The following is a 24,038-nucleotide window of genomic DNA, read 5'->3' as shown; positions in this document are numbered from 1 at the left end:
TGTACCTCTTCCATACAGCGGCGTTTTAAAAAGTCATACATTTTACTTTTTGAAACCCATAATTTTAAAGCATTTATCGGCCGATAATATTGGACTGCCGAACATCTCTACTTTGTGCTTTTTCCTTATGTCCGTTAGTAAACTGTGTTTCACCTTGAAGGCGCTGGAATGTCTATTGGGAGTATAATGTACTCCCTTTTTGTGGAGGAGACCTTATCAGTTTAGAACAATAAAGCTGTGTTTCTTTCTGGGCGGGAGGGGGCTGTTTTCATACTAAATAAGCTGACCGCTTTTTGATGCCGCTATTATAGCATTGTGAAGGCCGGTCTCCTAAAGCTTTAGTAAAACTTGATAGTATTGCTATTCTGTCTTGGTGATCCTTCTCACTCAACACTAGGAATGTGAATCAGTACTGAATCATACTTTAATCAAGGTACACAAGTAGGAGTTGATTTGCATGTCAAAATTATTTAACTTAACTACACACCGTTCTTTTGATAACATCGTCTTTCATAGCCCTTCTCCGTAAATGAGTCTCCAGAGACGCATTACGACACCAAATATGAAAGCGCCTGAGGAATGGTGGCTGTTTTCTCACAGGAATACTGCAACCATTCACACATGACCAAAATAGAACAAACACAAAGATTGTTTTCGTTCTTTCTTCGAGTGTGTGTGTGTGTGTGTGTGTGTGTGTGTGTATCTTGGGATGGGTATTTTTCTTTATCCATGCGGAGTGGGCAGATAAGGAAAAGATGGCGCTGCAAAGATTGTTTCAAGATCGTTTAATTATAAAAATAACAAATGGTGAACCATATTTTTGTTGTCTTTCTTTATGTATTTACCCGGATATCAGACAACCCTGACTGTAAGGCAACCTCAATTTGTAAGACCCTTTTTTTGGAAAAAATATTCTGAGACGTGTTTTAATCATATTCAATGTGATCAGTATCAGTTAATTCAGAGGTGTCAAAGTCGTTTTCACTGAGGGCCACATCGCAGTTATGTTTGGCCGCTCCTAACAGTGAATAGCATTATTACACAATTTTCTTATGCATTTTATTTGCAGATTTAAAAAAAACTAAAATGTAAAAAAAAATATGGTAAGTTGCAATAATTTTACCTCAACATGTAATGTATATTACTGTAAATGGAAACACAGTACTGTTGTTTTTATGGTAAAAAAAAAAAAAAGGCAGCTCAGATGCCATAATTTCACTGTAAAATTTACATTTGTTTTTTTTACTGTAAACAACAAAAAAATGCAATTTTACAGTAATATTTTGGCACCTGAGCTGCCAGTTTGTTTGTTTTTACCGCAAATTAACAACTGTAGATTTTTGGGCTGTATAGTATTTCTCCAGCAATGGTCATGTGGTATTTTGAAGTCAGACATCACTGAAGGCCTAGGTGGGAAACGCACGGCCCGCCACTGATTAAAATAATAAAAGAGTCATTTATTAGGGTCCTAAGTAACCATCCAGTAGTGTAAACTGTTTCTAAAGTGGCACTTCGGTTTTTGTACACACGAACTTTCATAGGATTCTGTTCGACAAAAATTTTCGCGACATATACCGTTTCAGTTATCGTACTGCCAAACATTGCATGTAACAAACTAGTCCAACTTTGCCCGCATATGATTGCGAAGAAGGCCACAACAGCAGTGCCACTTTTAGGCTTTAGCTTTAAGCACTTATGTACGAACAATTTCCCTTGTGGATCATTAAAATGTGTCTAAGTCTAAGTACTGCGCCATGTATCCAGTAGCATAAGTACCACACCATCTGGTGCACCAGGCTCTAAATCAGGGGTGTCAAACTCGTTTTCATTGAGGGCCACATCGCAGTTATGGTTACCCTCATAGGGCCGCTTTTAACAATGAGTAAAACATGAATATACATGTGTATGTATATATATATATATAATACATTAACGATATATTTTTTAAATAAGCTGCAATTTTTTTTTTTAATTTTACTTAAAAAACTGGCAGCTCATTCTTCAGAATTTTACAGTAGAAGCAGTGTTGTTGTTTTTTTACAGCATATAAAAAAATTGGAAAAATAGAATGGAATGGAGAAACAATACCACTGTTTTTAGCGGAAAAATTCACGTTTTAGCGACGTTATTGTCACAGCGCGGACTCGAACTTGCGCTCAGACACGCCCCTGCTCGCGCTGGGCGCAACACGCCCACGCAGCAACAAGCCTGCAGACAATCACTAATCAGCGCACCTGGATCTGATGAGAGGGAGCGGCATAAAGACCAACAGACCCGAGGAACCTTTGCCAGAACTTCGCTCATCTTCCCAGTAAGCATCACGTCGGGCTTTCCTTCCCCTGTGCTTAGCTCGCCTTCTCTTTGCTCTCTCTGTGTCTCCCTTGTTCATGTCCCTTGTGTCTCCTGCAGTCCCTGTCATCCGTGATCGTGTTTTGCCTCTCGACATTCATCCGGATTACTGACTGCCTTCCTCGATCCTCGACCCCTGCTCGGACACGGACTACGCTGCCTCGCTCCTACCCTCGACCCCTTGCCTTTTCACAGACTAAGCAAAATTATCTGCCAATAAAACAAGAACATTTGGCTTGTCAAGACTTTCCAAAACAAGTAAAATTAGCTAACCTCAATGAACCCCAAAATACCTTAAAATAAGTATATTCTCACTAATAACAAGTGCACTTTTTTTGGTAGAAAAAACAAATATGAGATATTTTTTCTCAATATGTTGAAAAATTTTCTTAAATTAAGTACCGTATTTTTCGGACTATAAGTCGCAGTTTTTTTCATAGTTTGCGACTTATATGTTTTTTTCCTTCTTTATTATGCATTTTCGGCATATTTCGGTGCGACTTATACTCCGAAAAATACGGTAAATGCTAGTGCCATTATTTTGACATAATGATATGCGCTCGGCATTGCATTTCTTGGAACCAGCGAACTTATACTAAAAACTAGTTTATTGTTCTTAATGGAAAGGCAACAAGGCAAGCGCTTGTTACTCTCAGGGTCTCCTAGCCGCTCAGGCAAATCATATTGTCTAAAAATGTATTTTTCCATCGATGATATCATCGCGCCAAGTGCGTGCTCTTTCAGTCAATTAGTGCGCAAGGAATATATATATATATATATATATATATATATATATATATATATATATATATTCCTTGCGCACTAATTGACTGAAAGAGCACGCATATATATGTATATACATATATATATATATATATATATATATATATATATATATATATATATATATTCCTTGCGCACTAATTGACTGAAAGAGCACGCATATATATATATATATACATATATATATATATATATATATATATATATATATATATATATATATATATATATATATATATACATTCCTTGCGCACTAATTGACTTAAAGAGCACGCACTTGGCGCGATGATATCATGTTATCGATGGAAAAATGCATTTTTAGACAATAAGATATTCATACAAATTCAGTTAAATTCTTCAAAATTACAATTAAAATAAATTATATATATATATATATATATATATATATATATATATATATATATATATATATATATATATATATATGTACAGCCTGGCCCCCGGCCACATTTTTTTTAATTGTATATATATATATATATATGTATATATATATATATATATATATATATATATATATATATATATATATATATATATATATATATATATATATATATATATATATATATATATACATATATATATATATTTGTACAGCCCGGCCCCCGGCCAAATTTTTTTTAATTGTAATTTTGAAGAATTTAACTGAATGTGTTAGAACTATTTCTGTTCAAAATAGTTCGAAATGTCACATGTTAAATGTTTAAATATTAACTGTCAGTTTACTGTACTGTGCCAACTGTACTACTATATGAGTACGTATTTTCTATTGTTTCATTGAAAATAAAACAGCAAAGTCCATTTGGCTGTCATCTGTTTTAATTATGAGACACAATTGTGTCAAAAACATGATTTTTTTTATTTCATGCTTGAAATAAGCAATTTTTACTTTGAAAAAGCAGTTTTATACTTGTGAGTGTTGATGACACGGCTTTGCAACAGTTGATATTCTAGTTTCAAGCATGTTTTACTCAATATAGGTCATCAAGTCTCAGCAACAAGCTGTACTATTTTACTGAGATAATTTAGGACCAAAACCCTTAAAACAAGTAAAACACTCTAACATAAAATCTGCTTAGGGAGAAGAATGATCTTATCAGACAGAAAATAAGCGAATATCACCCTTATTTGAGATATTTCATCTTACTTAGATTTCAGTTTTTGCAGTTCAGACTGTATCTCACAGCACAGTGGTTGAAAAACACCGACCCAGAGAGTGCAAATACCTCAAACGAGCAGCGGGCTCCGACCGTGAAAGCTACGCCCCACAAACCACACACGTGCAGGAGATCAGCCGTAATACAGTTATGCTACAAGAGCAGTGTTTGGAAAAAAAGTGTATGACTTTACTCGCTGGTTCAACGGGGATTTAACAACCATAGCACCTGTTTCTTTCGCCATAAAATCCTTCCACCGAGGCAAAAAAAAAAAACTGGGTGAAACCGCTATTAAATATGGATCTAAATCCCGGCAGAGGATCCATAAAGCCTCGCGTTCACCAACTCACCGATAGACTGGAGATGGGCTTGCTTGAGCTTCACAGCTGAACACCACCTCTCTGTTCTTCTCCAGAGACTCTACCGGGTACACGATACTGCCAGGCTGCTTGGTGAAGACAGGACTCTGCAGGACGGTGCTCCCTGAAAGTAAAAAAAACAAACAAAAATGCATGTAATTACAAATTGTAAATGGTAGAGATGTCCGATAATGCCCTTTTTGCCGATATCCGATATTGTCCAACTCTTAATTACCGATTCCGATATCAACCGATATATACAGTCGTGGAATTAACACATTATTATGCCTAATTGTGTTGTGATGCCCCGCTGGATGCATTAAAAAATGTAACAAGGTTTTCCCAAAATAAATCAACTCAAGTTATGGAAAAAAAAAGTGCCAACATGGCACTGCCATATTTATTATTGAAGTCACAAAGTGCATTACGTTTTTTTTAACATGCCTCAAAACAGCATCTTGGAATTTGGGACATGCTCTCCCTGAGAGAGCATGAGGAGGTTGAGGTGGGCGGGGTTGTTGGGAGGGAGGCGGGGTTTGGGTAGGTGGTAGCGTCTCGGAAGAGTTAGTGCTGCAAGGGGTTTCTGGGTATTTGTTCTGTTGTGTTCATGATGTGTTACGGTGCGGATGTTCTCCCGAAATGTGTTAGTCGTTCATGTTCGGTGCGGGTTCACAGTGTGGCGCATATTTGCAACAGTGTTGAAGTTGTTTATACAGGCCACCCTCAGTGTGACCTGTATGGCTGTTGACGCGGCATTCACTTGTGTGTGTGAAAAGACGTAGATATTATGTGATTGGGTCGGCACGCAAAGGCAGTGCCTTTAAGGTTTATTGGCGCTCTGTACTTCTCCCTACGTCCGTGTACCTCTTCCATACAGCGGCGTTTTAAAAAGTCATACATTTTACTTTTTGAAACCGATACCGATAATTTTAAAGCATTTATCGGCCGATAATATCGGCAGTCCGATATTATTGAACAGCTCTACTTTGTGCTTTTTCCTTATGTCCGTTAGTAAACTGTGTTTCACCTTGAAGGCGCTGGAATGTCTATTGGGAGTATAATGTACTCCCTTTTTGTGGAGGAGACCTTATCAGTTTAGAACAATAAGGCTGTATTTCTTTCTGAGCGGGAGGGGGCTGTTTTCATACTAACTAAGCTGACTCTTCAGACCGCTTTTTGATGCCGCTATTATAGCATTGTGAGGGCTGGTCTCCTAAAGCTTTAGCTTTATTATTTGTCATGACCGGGTCGCATGCTGATGCGGGGTTTGATCTCCCAGGACGCAATCGGACCTTTCCGAACAATGGTCGCAGGTAGGAACATATTTATTCTTGACTCTCGAATAGGTGAAAACAAAAAGGCGCAGGAAACAAAAGCTAACACTTAGCCTGAACTATGGACATGAAACAAAAACTCGCTAAGTGTGGCATGGATAAACAAAACTTACTTGGCAAAGCATGAAGCAAACAATCGCATGACACGAGCAGCGTGAATGAAGCATGAAAACTGTGGCATGAAAGGAGCAATGTCGCCAGTACGACTAACTGGCAAAGACAGGCTTAAATAATAGTCTCTGATTAGAGCAGGTGCGTGACCCGAACACATGAGGCAGGTGAAACTAATCAGTTGTCATGGAGACTAAAACAAACAAGGGTGCACAAAAACAGGATCTAACTTAACATAACTAAACAAAACATGATCCAGACCACGGATCATGACATTATTGAAGTCACAAGGTGCATTATTTTTTTTTAACATGGTTCTCTCCCGGAAAAGGGTGGAGTGCCATCTCCGGGTTGGGGAGGAGATCTTGCCCCAAGTGGAGGAGTTCAAGTACCTCGGAGTCTTGTTCACGAGTGGGGGAAGAGTGGATGGTGAGATCGACAGGCGGATCGGTGCGGCGTCTTCAGTAATGCGGACGCTGTATCGATCCGTTGTGGTGAAGAAGGAGCTGAGCCGGAAGGCAAAGCTCTCGATTTACCGGTCGATCTACGTTCCCATCCTCACCTATGGTCATGACCCAAAGGTCATGACCGAAAGGACAAGATCACGGGTACAAGCGGCTGAAATGAGTTTCCTCCGCCGGGTGGCGGGGCTCTCCCTTAGAGATAGGGTGAGAAGCTCTGTCATCCGGGGGGAGCTCAAAGTAAAGCCGCTGCTCCTCCACATCGAGAGGAGCCAGATGAGGTGGTTCGGGCATCTGGTCAGGATGCCACCCGAACGCCTCCCTAGGAAGGTGTTTCGGGCACGTCCGACCGGTAGGAGGCCACGGGGAAGACCCAGGACACGCTGGGAAGACTATCTCTCCCGGCTGGCTTGGGAACGCCTCGGGATCCCCCAGGAGGAGCTGGACGAAGTGGCTGGAGAGAAGGAAGTCTGGGCTTCCCTGCTTAAGCTGCTGCCCCCGCGACCCGACCTCGGATAAGCGGAAGAAGATGGATGGATGGATGGATGCCTCAAAACAGCAGCTTGGAATTTGGGACATGCTCTCCCTGAGATAATCCTGATACCCACTACAGCTATGGGAAATACTATACTTTGACTTTCACAAAGTGCATTATTTTTTTAATCTTTTTTAAACATGCCTCAAAACTAACAGCTACAAAAACAATGAAGGCACACAGCTTCAGTCCAGAGTATACTAGAGTCATAAAGTACACAATAACATAGTCCTCCTTTAGTGCAAGACTGCCTGGCATACTGTATAACAGGGAATTATAAACTGGGCTCACATCCATCTTCCGCTTGTATTCATCGTGTATCTCCTTACGATTCTCGAAGAGGCGGGAGATCTAATTGCTTGTATTAAAGGAAGACGTCTTGGTTCCTCCTCGCATAACAAACTTTTTGCAGTCATTGCAAATTGCCAGTTGTGTATCCGTCAGACACACTTTAAAATAATCCAAGGTTACAGCACCGGCAACAATACACTCTTGTTGTTGTTATGCTCCGCTCGCGGCGGTTTGATGAGGTCATCAAGCGTCGCCAGTAAACCTTTCATGCTGCAGTCGTCAACTCCTGTGTTGTGTGTGGGAGAGTAGCGAGGGGAGGGGCTGCTCTGTACTCCTCCCTACGTCCGTGGTTTACCGGATATGCACCGCTCCGTACAGCCGCGTTTTAAAAAGTCATTCATTTTACGTTTTGAAACCGATTCCGATAATTTCCGATATTACATTTTAAGCATTTATCGGCCGATAAACATATCTAGTAAATTATACTTGTGTGGGGGGGGGGCGTGGCCTGCGGACCTGCAGCGAAGCGGGGTGTGCCAGGACCGGTTTCGAGGATAGCGACAGGTGCGTAGATGGCACACCTGGGCTGGCTTATCTAATCACCGGTCGCTCTGTTAAAGAGCAGCAGCCGGGGGAGGAAAGGGGTTGTTGATGGTGGAGAGAAAACCCGAGCTCGAACGAGAGTGAGGGCGAGACGGACAGAAATGACTGAAAACGAACACAAAACACATTTATTGCAAAATAAATCAGGCGGTCATGTCCGTAATTGGTGGTCTGAAGAACCCGGAAGAGCAAGTCTTCCACAACTTGTATAGCGCTTTTCTACCTTCAAGGTACTCAAAGTGCTTTGACACTATTTCCACATTCACACACTGATGGCGGGAGCTGCCACGACCCATCAGGAGCAAACGTCCCCAAACACGTTAAACAATGCACACGGAATTAATGCAACCTCGAAATAACTTTTATTCGAATATGCATAAAAAAAAGCTGCGTTTTCACTGCTCTGTGGGAAATGGCCTCCTTTGGCTGCTGTCAATATTTCACAGCCCTTTCAATTTGCGGTTGAAATGTGATTTTCTAATACACTGCACATGTAACCTCGCATATCCGGAGAAAACTGGGGTTTGGGGGGGTTTAAACGTGGTCTTTTGCGGTGATACAGTTTGTCGCTACATCTGTAAGTGCGAGTTAAAACTCTACTATGCAAAGCGAAAGCCAATTTATCAACAACACCCAGAAACGCTGCCAGTTTTGCTGGGCCTGAGCTCATCTAAAATGGACTGATGCAAAGTGGAAAAGTGTTCTGTGGTATGACAAGTCCACATTTGAAATTGTTTTTGAAAACTGTAGATGTCATGTCCTCTGGACCAAAAAGGGAGAAAAAAAACATCCGGACTATTATAGGCGCAAAGTTCAAAAGCCAGCATCTGTGATGGAATGGGGGCGTATTAGTGCCCAAGGCATGGGTAACTTACACATCTGTGAAGGCACCGATAATCCTGAAAGGTACATACAGCTTTTGGAGCAACATATGTTGCCATTCAAGCAACGTTATCATGGACGCCCCTGCTTATTTCAGCAAGACAATGCCAAGCCACATTCTGCAAGTGTTACAACAGCGTGGCTTCGTAGTAAAAGAGTGCGGGTACTAGATTGGCCTGCCTGTAGTCCAGACCTGTCTCCCATTGAAAATGTGTGGCGCATTATGAAGCCTAAAATACCACAACAGAGACCCCCGGACTGTTGAACAACTTAAGCTGTACATCAAGCAAGAATGGGAAATATCATTAAAAGGTTCAGAGAATCTGGAGAAATCACTGCACTTAACATTGAATGCCCGTGACCATGGATCTCTCCGGCGGTACTGCATCGAAAACAGACAGTGTGTAAAGGATATCACCACATGAGCTCAGGAACACTTCCAAAAACCACTGTCAGTAACTACAGTTTGTCGCTACATCTGTAAGTGCAAGTTAAAACTCTACTATGCAATCTACAATGTAAATAGTTATGGACATAAAGAAAACACATAGAATATTTTTGGCCTGTACTGTATACAAAATAATGACATAATAAAAACTACATTGACACCAAACTGGTACTTCACATGCATGCAACACAAACAATTTGCCTCGTTATTTGTTTGCCCTACAGCCCATAATACTCCCTGCAGCATGCCTTAAAGGGGAACATTATCACCAGACCTATGTAAGCATCAATATATACCTTGATGTTGCAGAAAAAAGACCATATATTTTTTTAACCGATTTCCGAACTCTAAATGGGTGAATTTTGGCGAATTAAACGCCTTTCTATTATTCGCTCTCGGAGCGATGACGTCACGAGAAGCAATCTGCCATTTTCTCAAACACCGAGTCAAATCAGCTCTGTTATTTTCCGTTTTTTCGACTGTTTTCCGTACCTTGGAGACATCATGCCTCGTCGGTGTGTTGTCGGAGGGTGTAACAACACGAACAGGGACGGATTCAAGTTGCACCAGTGGCCCAAAGATGCCAAAGTGGCAAGAAATTGGACGTTTGTTCCGCGCACTTTACCGACGAAAGCTAGGCTACGACAGAGATGGCAGGAATGTGTGGATATCCTGCGACACTCAAAGCAGATGCATTTCCAACGATAAAGTCAAAGAAATCTGCCGCCAGACCCCCATTGAATCTACCGGAGTGTGTGAGCAATTCAGGGGCAAAGGACCTCGGTATCACGGCAAGCAATGGCGGCAGTTTGTACCCGCAGACGAGCGAGCTAAACCCCCTATCGACCCTAGCTTCCCTGGCCTGCTGACATCAACTCCAAAACTGGACAGATCAGCTTTCAGGAAAAGAGCGCGGATGAGGGTATGTCTACAGAATATATTAATTGATGAACATTGGGCTGTCTGCACTCTCAAAGTGCATGTTGTTGCCAAATGTATTTCATATGCTGTAAACCTAGTTCATAGTTGTTAGTTTCCTTTAATGCCAAACAAACACATACCAATCGTTGGTTAGAAGGCGATCGCCAAATTCGTCCTCGCTTTCTCCCGTGTCGCTGGCTGTCGTGTCGTTTTCGTCGCTTTCGCTTGCATACGGTTCAAACCGATATGGCTCAATAGCTTCAGTTTCTTCTTCAATCTCGTTTTTGCTACCTGCCTCCACACTACAACCATCCGTTTCAATACATGCGTAATCTGTTGAATCGCTTAAGCCGCTGAAATCCGAGTCTGAATCCGAGCTAATGTCGCTATACCTTGCTGTTCTACGTGCCATGTTTGTTTGTGTTGGCATCAGTGTGTGACGTCACAGGAAAATGGACGGGTGTATATAACGACGGTTAAAATCAGGCACTTTGAAGCTTTTTTTAGGGATATTGCGTGATGGATAAAATTTTGAAAAAAACTTCGAAAAAAAAAAATAAGCCACCGGGAACTGATTTTTAATGGTTTTAACCCTTCTGAAATTGTGATAAGGTTCCCCTTTAAGATAGTGCTCAATGACACATACATACTTACAATCCAAACACTAGGATTTGGCTCTATTGTGAATGCATTAGCTGGTCTAAATGATGCATGATGCATACATCATTTACATCCCAAAGTCCAGGGGTGACCGAGCTTTGTTTCAGATTCTGCGGGGGGAACTTCTTCTTCCTTATGCACTTCACAAGATGCTCTTTAAACATGTACGTGTACTAGATTCTTGTTGGATAGAAGGAAGTGGGTCACTGTTGAATCTTAACGCTAACACACACACACACACACACACACACACACACACACACACACACACACACACACACACACACACACACACACACACAGGTGCCTGCCCCGGGTTTCCCATTCAGCCTTACACAACTGAGATACTTTTTTTCTTTCTCCTCACTGTAACAACTTCGCTCATTTGCATTTCCCTCAGTGGGAAAAACGTCAGCTAAAAATCAGCAGGTTAGCACCAGAGAGACATTCCCGATATGTTGTTTTTTTTCCTACGTTGTTTTACATTTTAAAACATGCATAACTGCATGCAGAAACGTACAAAAAGGTGGTGGTGTGTATGGTGACAGCTTTAGTTTCATTTTAATTGCACAGCTCTATTCTGGTTGTTGCACTTATCTTGAATCACATTTTTCAGATAAGTTGTCATTTTAACGTTTGAGTCAAATGATCCTGATACTGTTAAAGTTTGCCTAAACTGCCTAATCCGAGGGAACCGGATGAAAGTAGGGCTGCAACAACTACCGTCACGTCAATGTGCAAACAGAAGAGCAGTCGCAACTTGAGAGGCTCTCAATTTTAATTTTGTTTTTACAGCACAGCACACTTCCTCCCTTCACAATAATAGCACGGTGCTCCACATCGGGTCGGACTGCGCCAACAAAATAAAGGTCTCAAAAAAGTACCTTACACAAGCGTAATGCACTTGTAGCACCTGTTGATCAGAGGTGGGTAGAGTAGCCAGAAATTGTACTCAAGTAAGAGTACTGTTACTTTAGAGATTTATTACTCAAGTAAAAGTAATGAGTAGTCACCCAAATATTTACTTGAGTAAAAGTAAAAAGTATGTTGTGAAAAAACTACTCAAGTACTGAGTAACTGATGAGTAACATACACACACATATCATATATATATATATATATACATATATACACATACATTGATATATACAGTATATCATTTATATTTATTTATTTTGCCGTTTTTGTTTACATGTTAAAGGTGTTTTAATGAATATACATACATGTTTAACACATATAGATTCCTTTCTTTCATGTTGACAAGAATATAAGTTGGTGTATTACCTGATTCTGATGACTTGCATTGATTGTAATCAGACAGTAGTGATGATAACGTCCACGTTTTCAAATGCAGGAGAAAAAAAGTTCCTCCTTTCTGTCTAATACCACATGAAAGTGGTTGGTTTTTGGTATCTTATTTGTCCAGCTTCCATATTCGTTTTCATACACTTTACAAGAAATACATTGGCGGCAAATTCCGTAGCTTGCTAGCTTGTTTGCGCTGGCTTTCGGAGACTCTTATTTTGAAAGCGCAGGCGCGATGGAGCGGCACTTTTATTGTGAAGACAGGAACTGTGCAGTCAGTCTTTAGGCTTGTGACGGGATGTACGTTTGAAATAAAAAAGTGTCTTTTTTCCTTCACACTTTTGATTGATTGATTGAAACTTGTATTAGTAGATTGCACAGTACAGTACATATTCTGTACAATTGACCACTAAATGGTAACACCCCAATAAGTTTTTCAACTTGTTTAAGTCAGGTCATGTGACCGCCTGGCTCTGTTTGATTGGTCCAACGTCACCAGTGACTGCATCTGATTGGTGGAACGGAGTCAAACGTCACTAGTGACTGCATTTTATTGGTGGAACGGAGTGAAACGTCACCAGTAACGCAGGCACTTTGAAGGTCTGTCTGACAGACCAAAACAAACAAAGCGTGCATTAACAGATCGATAAAAATTAGTAGCGAGTAGCGAGCTGAATGTAGATAAAAGTAGCGGAGTAAAAGTAGCGATTCTTCTCTATAAATATACTCAAGTAAAAGTAAAAGTAAGTTGCATTAAAACTACTCTTAGAAGTACAATTTATCCCAAAGGTTACTCAAGTAGATGTAACGGAGTAAATGTAGCGCGTTACTACCCACCTCTGCTGTTGATATATTTACACAATTATTATGTTCTGACCTAAAATAATTATCCAAAGATGTATTGCACCAATAAATATGAGAATTTTTGCAATTAATAACAAACATTTAATAAATTGTATTTGATGCAAAAAGCACATGGTGGTAAAATAAGTGTAAAAGTATCAAAAACAATGAAAACAGAAATACTGAATTTAATTGTTTTTTACATTGCTATTGCTATTTAAATGCATTGCTACTTCTATTATTATTTTTTTACTTGTTTCCCAGCATCTTACCATTACTGTTCATATTGTTTTCGTCCTTCGTCAGCAGCAGTCGCAGCGTGGGCTCATTAAAGGAGCATGCAGAAGTTCATGTTCCGTGATTCAACCAAATAACCAATCGACAGAGCAGTGGAAGATTGATGGATGGATGAGTGGACAGAGATGGATGGACAGGAAGATGTGCCGAAAAATATATCTCTGCCAAAAATCCATATATATTCATATGTTTGTGTAAATACATGGCCGCCACGGTACTGTGCTCTCTCGTACTTGTTGTCTGTGTGGTTTTTATATTTTTATATCTTGCATTTACCAACGAGAGCACAGTTTACCAAGTCAAGTTCCTTGTGTGTTAAACATACTTGGTCAATAACGATTCTGATTCTAAATAGGAGACTCATCATATATATATATATATATATATATATATATATATATATATATATATATATATATATATATATATATATATATATATATATACATATACATATATATACACATATACATACTGTACAAATATATACATACAAATAAACATACTTATATACATATGTATACATACATATATACATATATATACATACATACGGTATATACGTTTATATATATATATACACATACATATATATGTATACAAATACATATATAAACACATATATATATATATATATATATATATATATATGTATATATATATATATATATATATATATATATATACACTGACATATATACATATATATACACATACATATATCAATCAATCAATCAATCAATGTTTATTTATATAGCCCTAAATCACAAGTGTCTCAAAGGGCTGCACAAGCCACAACGACATCCTCGGTATAGCCCATATAAGGGCAAGGAAAAACTCACCCCAGTGGGACGTCGATGTGAATGACTATGAGAAACCTTGGAGAGGACCGCATATGTGGGTAACCCCCCCCTCTCTAGGGAGACCGAATGCAATGGATGTCGAGTGGGTCTAACATAATATTGTGAGAGTTCAGTCCATAGTGGATCCAGCATAACAGTAAGAGTCCAGTCCACAATGGGGTCAGCAGGAAACCATCCCGAGCGGAGACGGGTCAGCAGCGCAGAGATGTTCCCAACCGATATATACACATACATACATACATATACATATACACACATATATATATCTATATATACACATACATATACGGTAACATATATATATATATATATATATATATATATATATATATATATATATATATATATATATATATATATATATATATATATATATATATATATATATATATATATATATATATATATATATATATATATATATATATATATATATATATATATATATATATATATATATATATATATATATATTTATATATACAAAAGTTGAATAGTTATTTTTAATTTTTCGAGCAGTCTAATGAGCCTCAAAGTTCATAAATAAATAGCTTAGTCATTAATAATAGTTAGCACATGCCTAAAAATATCTCAAGCTGTTTTTAAGCTTAATTTCAATTTAACCCAAGAGCTATTGAACAGGCGTATGCTTCACCAGCCGATTAGTCATTAAGATGGTCGATGATTAAAATAGTTATAATTGTAACTGGAAATAACAGTTTTTAACATTTACCAGGATTGAACATATTTTCCATTTATCAATTTTCTATATTGAAGGTCCTAATTAGGATCGTGGGTGAGCTGGCGTCTATCCCAGCTGACTTTGGGTAAGAGGCAGTCAATCAAGACTCGCCAGTGTGGAGAATGCATATATGTTTAAGAGTTATTTCTTTATTCATAGCCATGTTTACTTTTCCATTGTATATTCTGTATACCAGTTTCTCTTTGTCTACATAGGTCTGTTAAGTGTTTTAGACATTGGAATGTGAAGAAAATACATCCCCCTCCTTGCCTTATCAGTGTTGGGGAAGGGCGAGGCATTCCTTTCTGGAGGGGGCTGCTTTCCATTTCAAGGAGTAGTTTGAATTTTTGAACAACTTGAGAAGCCGGTATGAATGTATTGGTCTGGGCTGTTCTCCTGAAGCTTCAGTAAAACTTGATAATATTCCTATTCTGTCTTGATGGTCCTTCTTACTCAGCATATATGTCATCGAAAGAATTTGGGATTGACCAGTGACTTAAATTCCCTGGGAGGAAGAGCTGGTCAGACGCAACACCAGTCAATCGGTGGTCAGGTGCTAATGCAAGTCAAATGCTACCATCCGGATGCAATTTCACAGTGCCAATCGCCCGTGTACCAACAGAGGGCTTTTAGTTGTCTTATGTTACCAAAAACCACTAACAAGACCATGCAACAGTACAAAAATAAATTGTTGCAAACAAAAAATACAGGAAAAAATACTCCAAGCCGGCGGCCACATTACATAAATGTAAATTATTGGCCCGAATTTACACTAATCCAGCACAAAGATACAAAGTGTTCAACCTCAGCCAACTGGATGAGTGTAGTGACTAATGACTGTGGAAGTAATCTAAGCAACCTAATTATGACATCTGCACTAATGATCTAATAACTGAAAGGGCTATATCTTTGAAGCATGCCTTACTTTGTCTCATTAAGTTTAGCCTTGGGAACCATTTGCATTGTGTCACCGTGTCTATCTGAACAGTGGGAGTTTTACCTTTTCTGAGGGATTATATCACTATTTTCTTACAAAACCAAACCTTAGTAGAACATGGCCATAGATCAGGATAGTCGTCATTCGGGATGTAAACAAAAATCTAATTTGAAATAAATCTTGATTCTTACTTGCTGTAATGAAACAACTGGAAATATGCAATGCATTGTTTCGTATTCATGTTCGAAAAAAACTGAACTGAACTTTTATTTATTTTATTTTTTTAAATAAAAATTGTCCTGTCCAGCTACTCAGGCAAATCATATTATAAATGTAGATGCTCATATCTGCTGTATATATTTACTTTGGAAAAGAGAAGTGTAGGATACTTCTCATGTTGCCTTATTCGTATTTGACTTTTTAAAATGTTTGGGTCCAATTATATTAAACAAAACCAAGTTTCTTTTAAGTAATATATACATTTATCCATTTCATAGAGCAGGGGTGTCAAACTCATTTTAGCTCAGGGGGCCGCATGGAGGAAAATCTGTGCACCAAAAAAATAAAGATAACTTCAGATGGTTTTCTTCGTCTTACTTTGGCCAAAAATGGAACAAACACATTCTGTAAATATTACAATAAAAACATAGAAACAAATACCGGCAGCGGTAAAGTTTAGATTAGAGATGTCCGATAATATCGGACTGCCGATATTATCGGCCGATAAATGCTTTAGAATGTAATATCGGAAATTATTGGTATCGGTTTCAAAAAGTAAAATGTATGACTTTTTAAAACGCCGCTGTATATAGTGGTACACGGACGTAGGGAGAAGTACAGAGCGCCAACAAACCTTAAAGGCACTGCCTTTGCGTGCCGGCCCAATCACATATTATCTGTCATGTCTGTGTAATCATGTTTTGTTTTAGTCATGTTTTGTTTAGTTTAGTTATTGGACTCTTTAGTTTCTGGCTTTTCACTCCCTTGTCTTGTTTCCATGATTACCCATTAGTTTCACCTGTTCCACGTTTGGACTCATTGGGCACTCTTGTTTGTCACCATAGCAACCCATTAGTTTTCACCTGTCACGTCACGCACCTGTTTCACGTTTTGAGTCATGCACCTGTTTTCGTTAATCATGTCTGTAGTATTTAAGTTCATTGTTTTCAGTTTGTCTTTCTGGTGACATCCCGCATTCATACCCCTGTCACACTCTGTCTACCTCTGCGCACTTCATGCCATGTCCAAGTAAGTTTTTTTCTATTAATGCCACAGTTAGTGTTTTTGTTTAATTGTTCACAGTTTTTTGCCTACGTGCAAGTATTTGTTTTCATAGCCAAGTTGTTTTACCTCCGCTGTGAGCGCCTTTTGTTTATACCTTTTTGTATTTTTTTGAGTTAGAATTAAAATGTATTCACCTTCACGCCACATCTGGTCCAAATCACTTGCACCTCGGGAGAACAAACCAAGCCATGGTCCTAGTCTTGACAATATCTACGGCTTTTCACACACTCAAGGCGTACTTGGTCAACAGCCATACAGGTCACACTGAGGGTGGCCGTATAAACGACTTTAACACTGTTACAAATATGCGCCACACTGTGAACCCACACCAAACAAGAATGACAAACACATTTCGGGAGAACATCCGCACCGTAACACAACAGAAACACAACAGGACAAATACCCAGAACCCCTTGCAGCACTAACTCTTCGGGGAAGCTACAATATACACCCCCCACTACTCCCTACCCCCCACCTCAACCCCGCCCACCTCAACCTCCTTATACTTTCTCAGGGAGAGCATGTCCCAAATTCCAAGCTGCTGTTTTGAGGCATGTTAAAAAAAATAATGCACTTTGTGACTTCAATAATAAATATGGCAGTGCCATGTTGGCATTTTTTTCCATAACTTGATTTATTTTGGAAAACCTTGTTACATTGTTTAATGCATCCAGCGGGGCATCACAACAAAATTAGGCATAATAATGTGTTAATTCCACGACTGTATATATCGGTATCGGTTGATATCGGCATCGGTAATTAAGAGTTGGACAATATCGGAATATCGGCAAAAAAGCCATTATAGGACATCTCTAGTTTAGATCCATGAAGGAAAGAAGACAGTGAATGAATACATTTATTTATGCATAAAAATGTGTTTTCTTTTGTATGATCTTTTTTCAATGAATTAAGTAACGTTTATGACAACCTTTTTCCAAAACGCAATATAGAATGACCATTGGTCATCTTTGTTGTAGCGGTGTAGCGTGCAAGGACGGGGGTGGAAGAAGTGTCAAAAGATGGAGCTAACTGTTTTAATGACATTCAGACTTTACTTAAATCAACAACAGAGCAGCATCTCCTCATCCGTAGCTCACTAGTGCAACAACAAATGTGTCCCGTGAAAAACCGTCCGACCGGAACTCTCTAATAACTCAAGTGCCTTGGGTAAATAATGTAAACTCACTACACCGGTATGTTTTAGCGCTTTCATGGCGAATTTACTGACAGATATAAGTAAGAACTTTACACTACTTTATATTAGAAATGGCAACAGCGGAGGATGAATGTCCCATAACAAGAAGATAGAGTAAAAGAAGACTACAAAGGCGGACGCGCAAACATTTTCAGGACTTATGCAGATCCCAAATACAGATCAGCAGGTACCAGAAGGTAAGAAAAGTTGCTTTTGCATAATATTGCAAAAATGGCAGGCTGTCTTTTTCTTGTGGATGTATTACAATATTTGCAAGCTGGGTAATGTTTGCTGTGGTCTGGAACAACATGGCACACAAACAACTATCAGAAATGCAGCCAGTATTACATACAGATAATGTGTCATGAGGCATGCACATATACATTAAATACACAGAGGACATAAGTAAAGAAAATTACATGACCTTTAATATACCTACAAACCAGGCCTATTGATGCACTATGTACATACAGCTTGCAGTCATGCACTGACCAAATATGTCTGATTAGCTCACCTTTGTGCATTCACGCACAGCATAAAAAGTTTGGTGGACAAAATGAGACAAAGGAGTGGCATACAACACGTCTTTCTGTGGCAGCGTCGGAGAAAATTATACATGTAAACAAACTGTTGCGTCACAGTCCACACAAATACAGTGGGTTCTATGACCACCGAAATTAGTAGGACAAAACGGCGCTCGCAAAACAATCTCATCAGTGAAGCATAAACACACATATTAAACAGTGGGTTTTCTAACAATTAGGAATGTTTGTGTCATGTTTGTCCTCCCACAGAAACCATTTTAAAACAAAAAATATTTTTATAAATTGTTAAAAAAGCGGCAGGGAGCCACGAGGGTTGCGCGAAAAGAGCCGCGGGTTACCAACTCCCGCCAATTAAGAGATGTTTCATGAGATCAGAGCGCGTTGCGTGAGTGTGAGCCTTAAAAAGATGGTGCCGAGTGCCAACAGGATTATGCATACATTTATCATTTGTTTTCAAAACGGTTACAAAAAAGTGGGACCCCAAAGATTTACTGTGGGACCCCATTTGTATGACTTGATGGGGTCCCATTTTGAAAATTCCTAGCACCAACACTGATGGAGTATTGGTACGTGCAAAACAGCAGCGGGTGGCTGTGGCCTGCGGGCCGGTTCTTATACTAATCAAATATTATCCCGGGGGCCGTAAATCATTCATTCACAGGCCGGATCTGGCCCGCGGGCCTTGACTTTGACACCTAGGTCATAGCGGAATGCAGTTAATCATAGAACTGGCACCCAATGTTATTGATAAATAATTGCTTTTAAATCGAGAATCGCTTCTGAATGGAATCGTTACACCCAATAATCGAATCCAATCGTGTGGTGACCAAAGATTCACAGCCCAAGTAGTCAAACTAGTTTAAATTGGAATGCGTAGTGTTTTGTTATGATACTTCTACACAAACATATTTATAAATTAAACAAAAAAATTAATTAGCATTACAACAAACAATTGTAAATGCAGTACACATTTAGCAATATACCAAAAGAAACTAAAGTTTGAACTAATATATGTGGGTAATTTCAATGTTGCTTTGGAAGAAACAGCTAAAAGGACTTCTTCCAGATTTTCTGTGTAGTTCAGTGCCTACCGGTATTCTTCTGCCAACATTATACGGCAGGCTGTAAATCCACAGTGCATGGCGAGTGAGGAGGCTGGCACTGAGGTTTACTGCACAGACTGCAGTTCTATCACAGAAGTTACGCCTTAACGCTGTAAAGTCAAACTACACTGCCCATGTAAGGAGGCATGCTGGGACTGGAATAGTTTGTATTTTATCTAAGATGTTTCAAACATCACTGTTTTTTTTTTTTTTTTCCCAATTTGCACAAATTCCCCAGACGAGTGACTACCAGGTAAACAAGTCCAAGCACATATGATGCAACACCACCAGTGATTGCAGCATCGCCTGGCACAAAACAAACAAGAGGAGGCTTCAGTACAGGCGCACTGAAGGAAAATAATGTAATGATACTACCGGATTTTCCGGACCATAGGGAGGACCGGATTATAAAGCACACTGCCGATGAGTGGGTCTAGTCAGGTCTATTTTCATACAAAAGGCGCACCGGATTATTATTATATATATATATATATATATATATATACAGTTTTACATTTAGAAAAAAAAAAAATATATATATATATATATATATATATATATATATATATATATATATATATATATATATATATATATATATATATATATATATATTTTATTTTTATTTTTTTTCTAAATGTAAAACTGTCAGAAAATTTGTATATAAATTATCAAAAAACTTTCCGTTCTGAGTTCCCAATGAACAGACAAGAGGCTGTTTTTGTTGCACCAAGCAAAGGCTTGGAAAATTCCATTGTGTACGATGGGAGGAGACAGGAGGGGGGTTATCTATTGTCATCGAAGATCTGCTCAAGCTGAATCCAGGACTAGCCCAAGCGAGGGGCACTTTTTCTTTTGTGTCAATGTGACCGAAAACAATAACTGTTTACATACTCCCCATTCCTTTAGAAACAGATGTTATGTAAACAGGGAAAGTCCAAATAAAAAGAGGTGGCGTACAATCTTTCGCCAGAGCGCGGGTGACACCGTAAGAGGTTACAGGTTGACACGTTTCTCCTCAATTGAGTCAAAATTGAATTCTGCCTCCGTTTGATTCTTTGCTTCTTGTCTTGTTTAATAGATGTCATCAGTGTTTGAACCAGACAAAAACACTTCCTTGTGGTCTACACATACTTGCCAACCCTCCCGAATTTTCCGGGAGACTCCCGAAATTCAGCGCCTCTCCCGAAAACCTCCCGGGACAAATATTCTCCCGAAAATCTCCCGATTTTCAGCCGGAGCTGGAGGCCACGCCCCCTCCAGCTCCATGCGGACCTGAGTGAGGACAGCCTTTTCTTTATGACGGGAGGACAACAGGGTGACAAGAACTAAATCATCCAGACTAGAGATAAATTGTATTATTATGTTTATCTTACCTAAAAATAAATATATTTATTAATTTAAAAAAAATAAAATAAAAATACATTTTTACTATATTTTGCTAAAAACATCAAAATTAATTGTATTTTTATTTGTATTTTTTCTGACTCCTTATTACATCCAGCCATAGAATTATACATTAAAATAAACATATTTGAAATAATTACTTTTAAATTATCATAATAATTCATTTAAAATGACCATATTTAATTATTAAAATAATTGCTTGTTTATCAACAACCTTAGCATTTTATTCATTACATTTTGAACCTCTCAGAAGCCAAGTTATGTTATATTCCTTAAGATTTATTTATGCAAGTTTGAAGTATCAATTATCTAAACACAGTTTTGTTTGCATATTTTCAGGATGTATATATATATATATATATATATATATATATATATATATATATATATATATATATATGTATGTATATGTATGAAATACTTGACTTGGTGAATTCTAGTTGTCAATATACTCCTCCCCTCTTAACCGCGCCCCCGCCCTCAAACACGCCCCTGTCCCACCCCTGACCACGCCCCTCCCACCCCCCACCTCCCGAAATCGGAGGTCTCAAGGTTGGCAAGTATGGGTCTACATAACATGTAATGGTGGTTCTTTGGTCAAAATGTTGCATAGATGATGTTTTACAGATCATCTTCAAGCCGCTTTCTGACAGTCGCTTCAGGATGCGCCGTTTTGGGGGCGGTCTTATTTACGTGGCTCACCTTCGGCAGCGTTTTCTCCCCGTCATCTTTGTTGTAGCGGTGTAGCGTGCAAGGACGGGAGTGGAAGAAGTGTCAAAAGATGGAGCTAACTGTTTTAATGACATTCAGACTTTAATTCAATCAACAACGGAGTAGCATCTCCTCATCCGTGGCTCACTAGTGCAACAACAAATGTGTCCCGTGAAAACTGTCCGACCGGAACTCTCTAATAACTAAAGTTCCTTGGGTAAATAATGTAAACTCACTACACCGGTATGTTTTAGCGCTTTCATGGCGAGTTTACTGACAGATATAAGTAAGAACTTTACACTACTTTATATTAGAAATGGCAACAGTGGAGGATGAATGTCCCATAACAAGAAGTTAGAGTAAAAGAAGACTACGAAGGCGGACGCGCGAACATTTTCAGGACTTATGCAGATCCCAAATACAGATCAGCAGGTACCAGAAGGTAAGAAAAGTTGCTTTTGCATAATATTGCAAAAATGGCAGGCTGTCTTTTTCTTGTGGATGTATTACAATCTTTGCAAGCTGGATAATGTTTGCTGTGGTCTGGAACAACATGGCACACAAACAACTTTCAGAAATGCAGCCAGTATTACATACAGATAATGTGTCATGAGGCATGCACATATACATTAAATACACAGAGGACATAAGTAAAGAAAATTACATGACCTCTAATATACCTACAAACCAGGCCTATTGATGCACTATGTACATACAGCTTGCAGTCATGCACTGACCAAATATGTCTGATTAGCTCACCTTTGTGCATTCACGCACAGCATAAAAAGTTTGGTGGACAAAATGAGACAAAGGAGTGGCATAAAACACATCATTCTGTAGCAGCGTCGGAGAAAATTATACATGTAAACAAACTGTTGCGTCACAGTCCACACAAATACAGTGGGTTCTAGGACCACCGAAATTAGTAGGACAAAACGGCGCTCGCAAAATACTCTCATCAGTGAAGCATACACACACATATTAAAGGGGAACATTATCACCAGACCTATGTAAGCGTCAATATATACCTTGATGTTGCAGAAAAAAGACCATATATTTTTTTAACCGATTTCCGAACTCTAAATGGGTGAATTTTGGCGAATTAAACGCCTTTCTATTATTCGCTCTCGGAGCGATGACGTCACAACGTGACGTCACATAGGGAAGCAATCCGCCATTTTCTCAAACACCGAGCCAAATCAGCTCTGTTATGTTCCGTTTTTTCGACTGTTTTCCGTACCTTGGAGACATCATGCCTCGTCGGTGTGTTGTCGGAGGGTGTAACAACACCAACAGGGACGGATTCAAGTTGCACCAGTGGCCCAAAGATGCGAAAGTGGCAAGAAATTGGACGTTTGTTCCGCACACTTTACCGACGAAAGCTATGCTACGACAGAGATGACAAGAATGTGTGGATATCCTGCGACACTCAAAGCAGATGCATTTCCAACGATAAAGTCAAAGAAATCTGCCGCCAGACCCCCATTGAATCTGCCGGAGTGTGTGAGCAATTCAGGGACAAAGGACCTCGGTAGCACGGCAAGCAATGGCGGCAGTTTGTTCCCGCAGACGAGCGAGCTAAACCCCCTGGATGTCTTGGCTCACACCGTCCCTTATGCCATCGAAGATGATGAAGAGAAGAATATCGACCCTAGCTTCCCTGGCCTGCTGACATCAACTCCAAAACTGGACAGATCAGCTTTCAGGAAAAGATAGCGGATGAGGGTATGTCTACAGAATATATTAATTGATGAAAATTGGGCTGTCTGCACTCTCAAAGTGCATGTTGTTGCCAAATGTATTTCATATGCTGTAAACCTAGTTCATAGTTGTTAGTTTCCTTTAATGCCAAACAAACACATACCAATCGTTGGTTAGAAGGCGATCGCCA

At 39.1% G+C, this 24,038-nt stretch overlaps 1 protein-coding gene across 1 annotated transcript in view; it reads right to left on the bottom strand.

The window, feature by feature from the left end:
* LOC133571017 (contactin-4-like) overlaps positions 1-24,038 on the bottom strand; it is a 443,628-nt gene that overhangs the window by 307,496 nt on the left and 112,094 nt on the right. Inside the window, exon 3 of the mRNA XM_061923981.2 lies at positions 4,661-4,793. Within this exon, the coding sequence (XP_061779965.1) occupies positions 4,661-4,793 (133 nt within the window). The remainder of the gene's footprint in view (positions 1-4,660; positions 4,794-24,038) is intronic.

Source organism: Nerophis lumbriciformis, linkage group LG28, assembly GCF_033978685.3.
Source record: "Nerophis lumbriciformis linkage group LG28, RoL_Nlum_v2.1, whole genome shotgun sequence".
Lineage (NCBI taxonomy): Eukaryota > Metazoa > Chordata > Actinopteri > Syngnathiformes > Syngnathidae > Nerophis > Nerophis lumbriciformis.
Note: the sequence above shows the minus strand (reverse complement) of the source record. Positions and strands in the feature narration are given on the sequence as shown.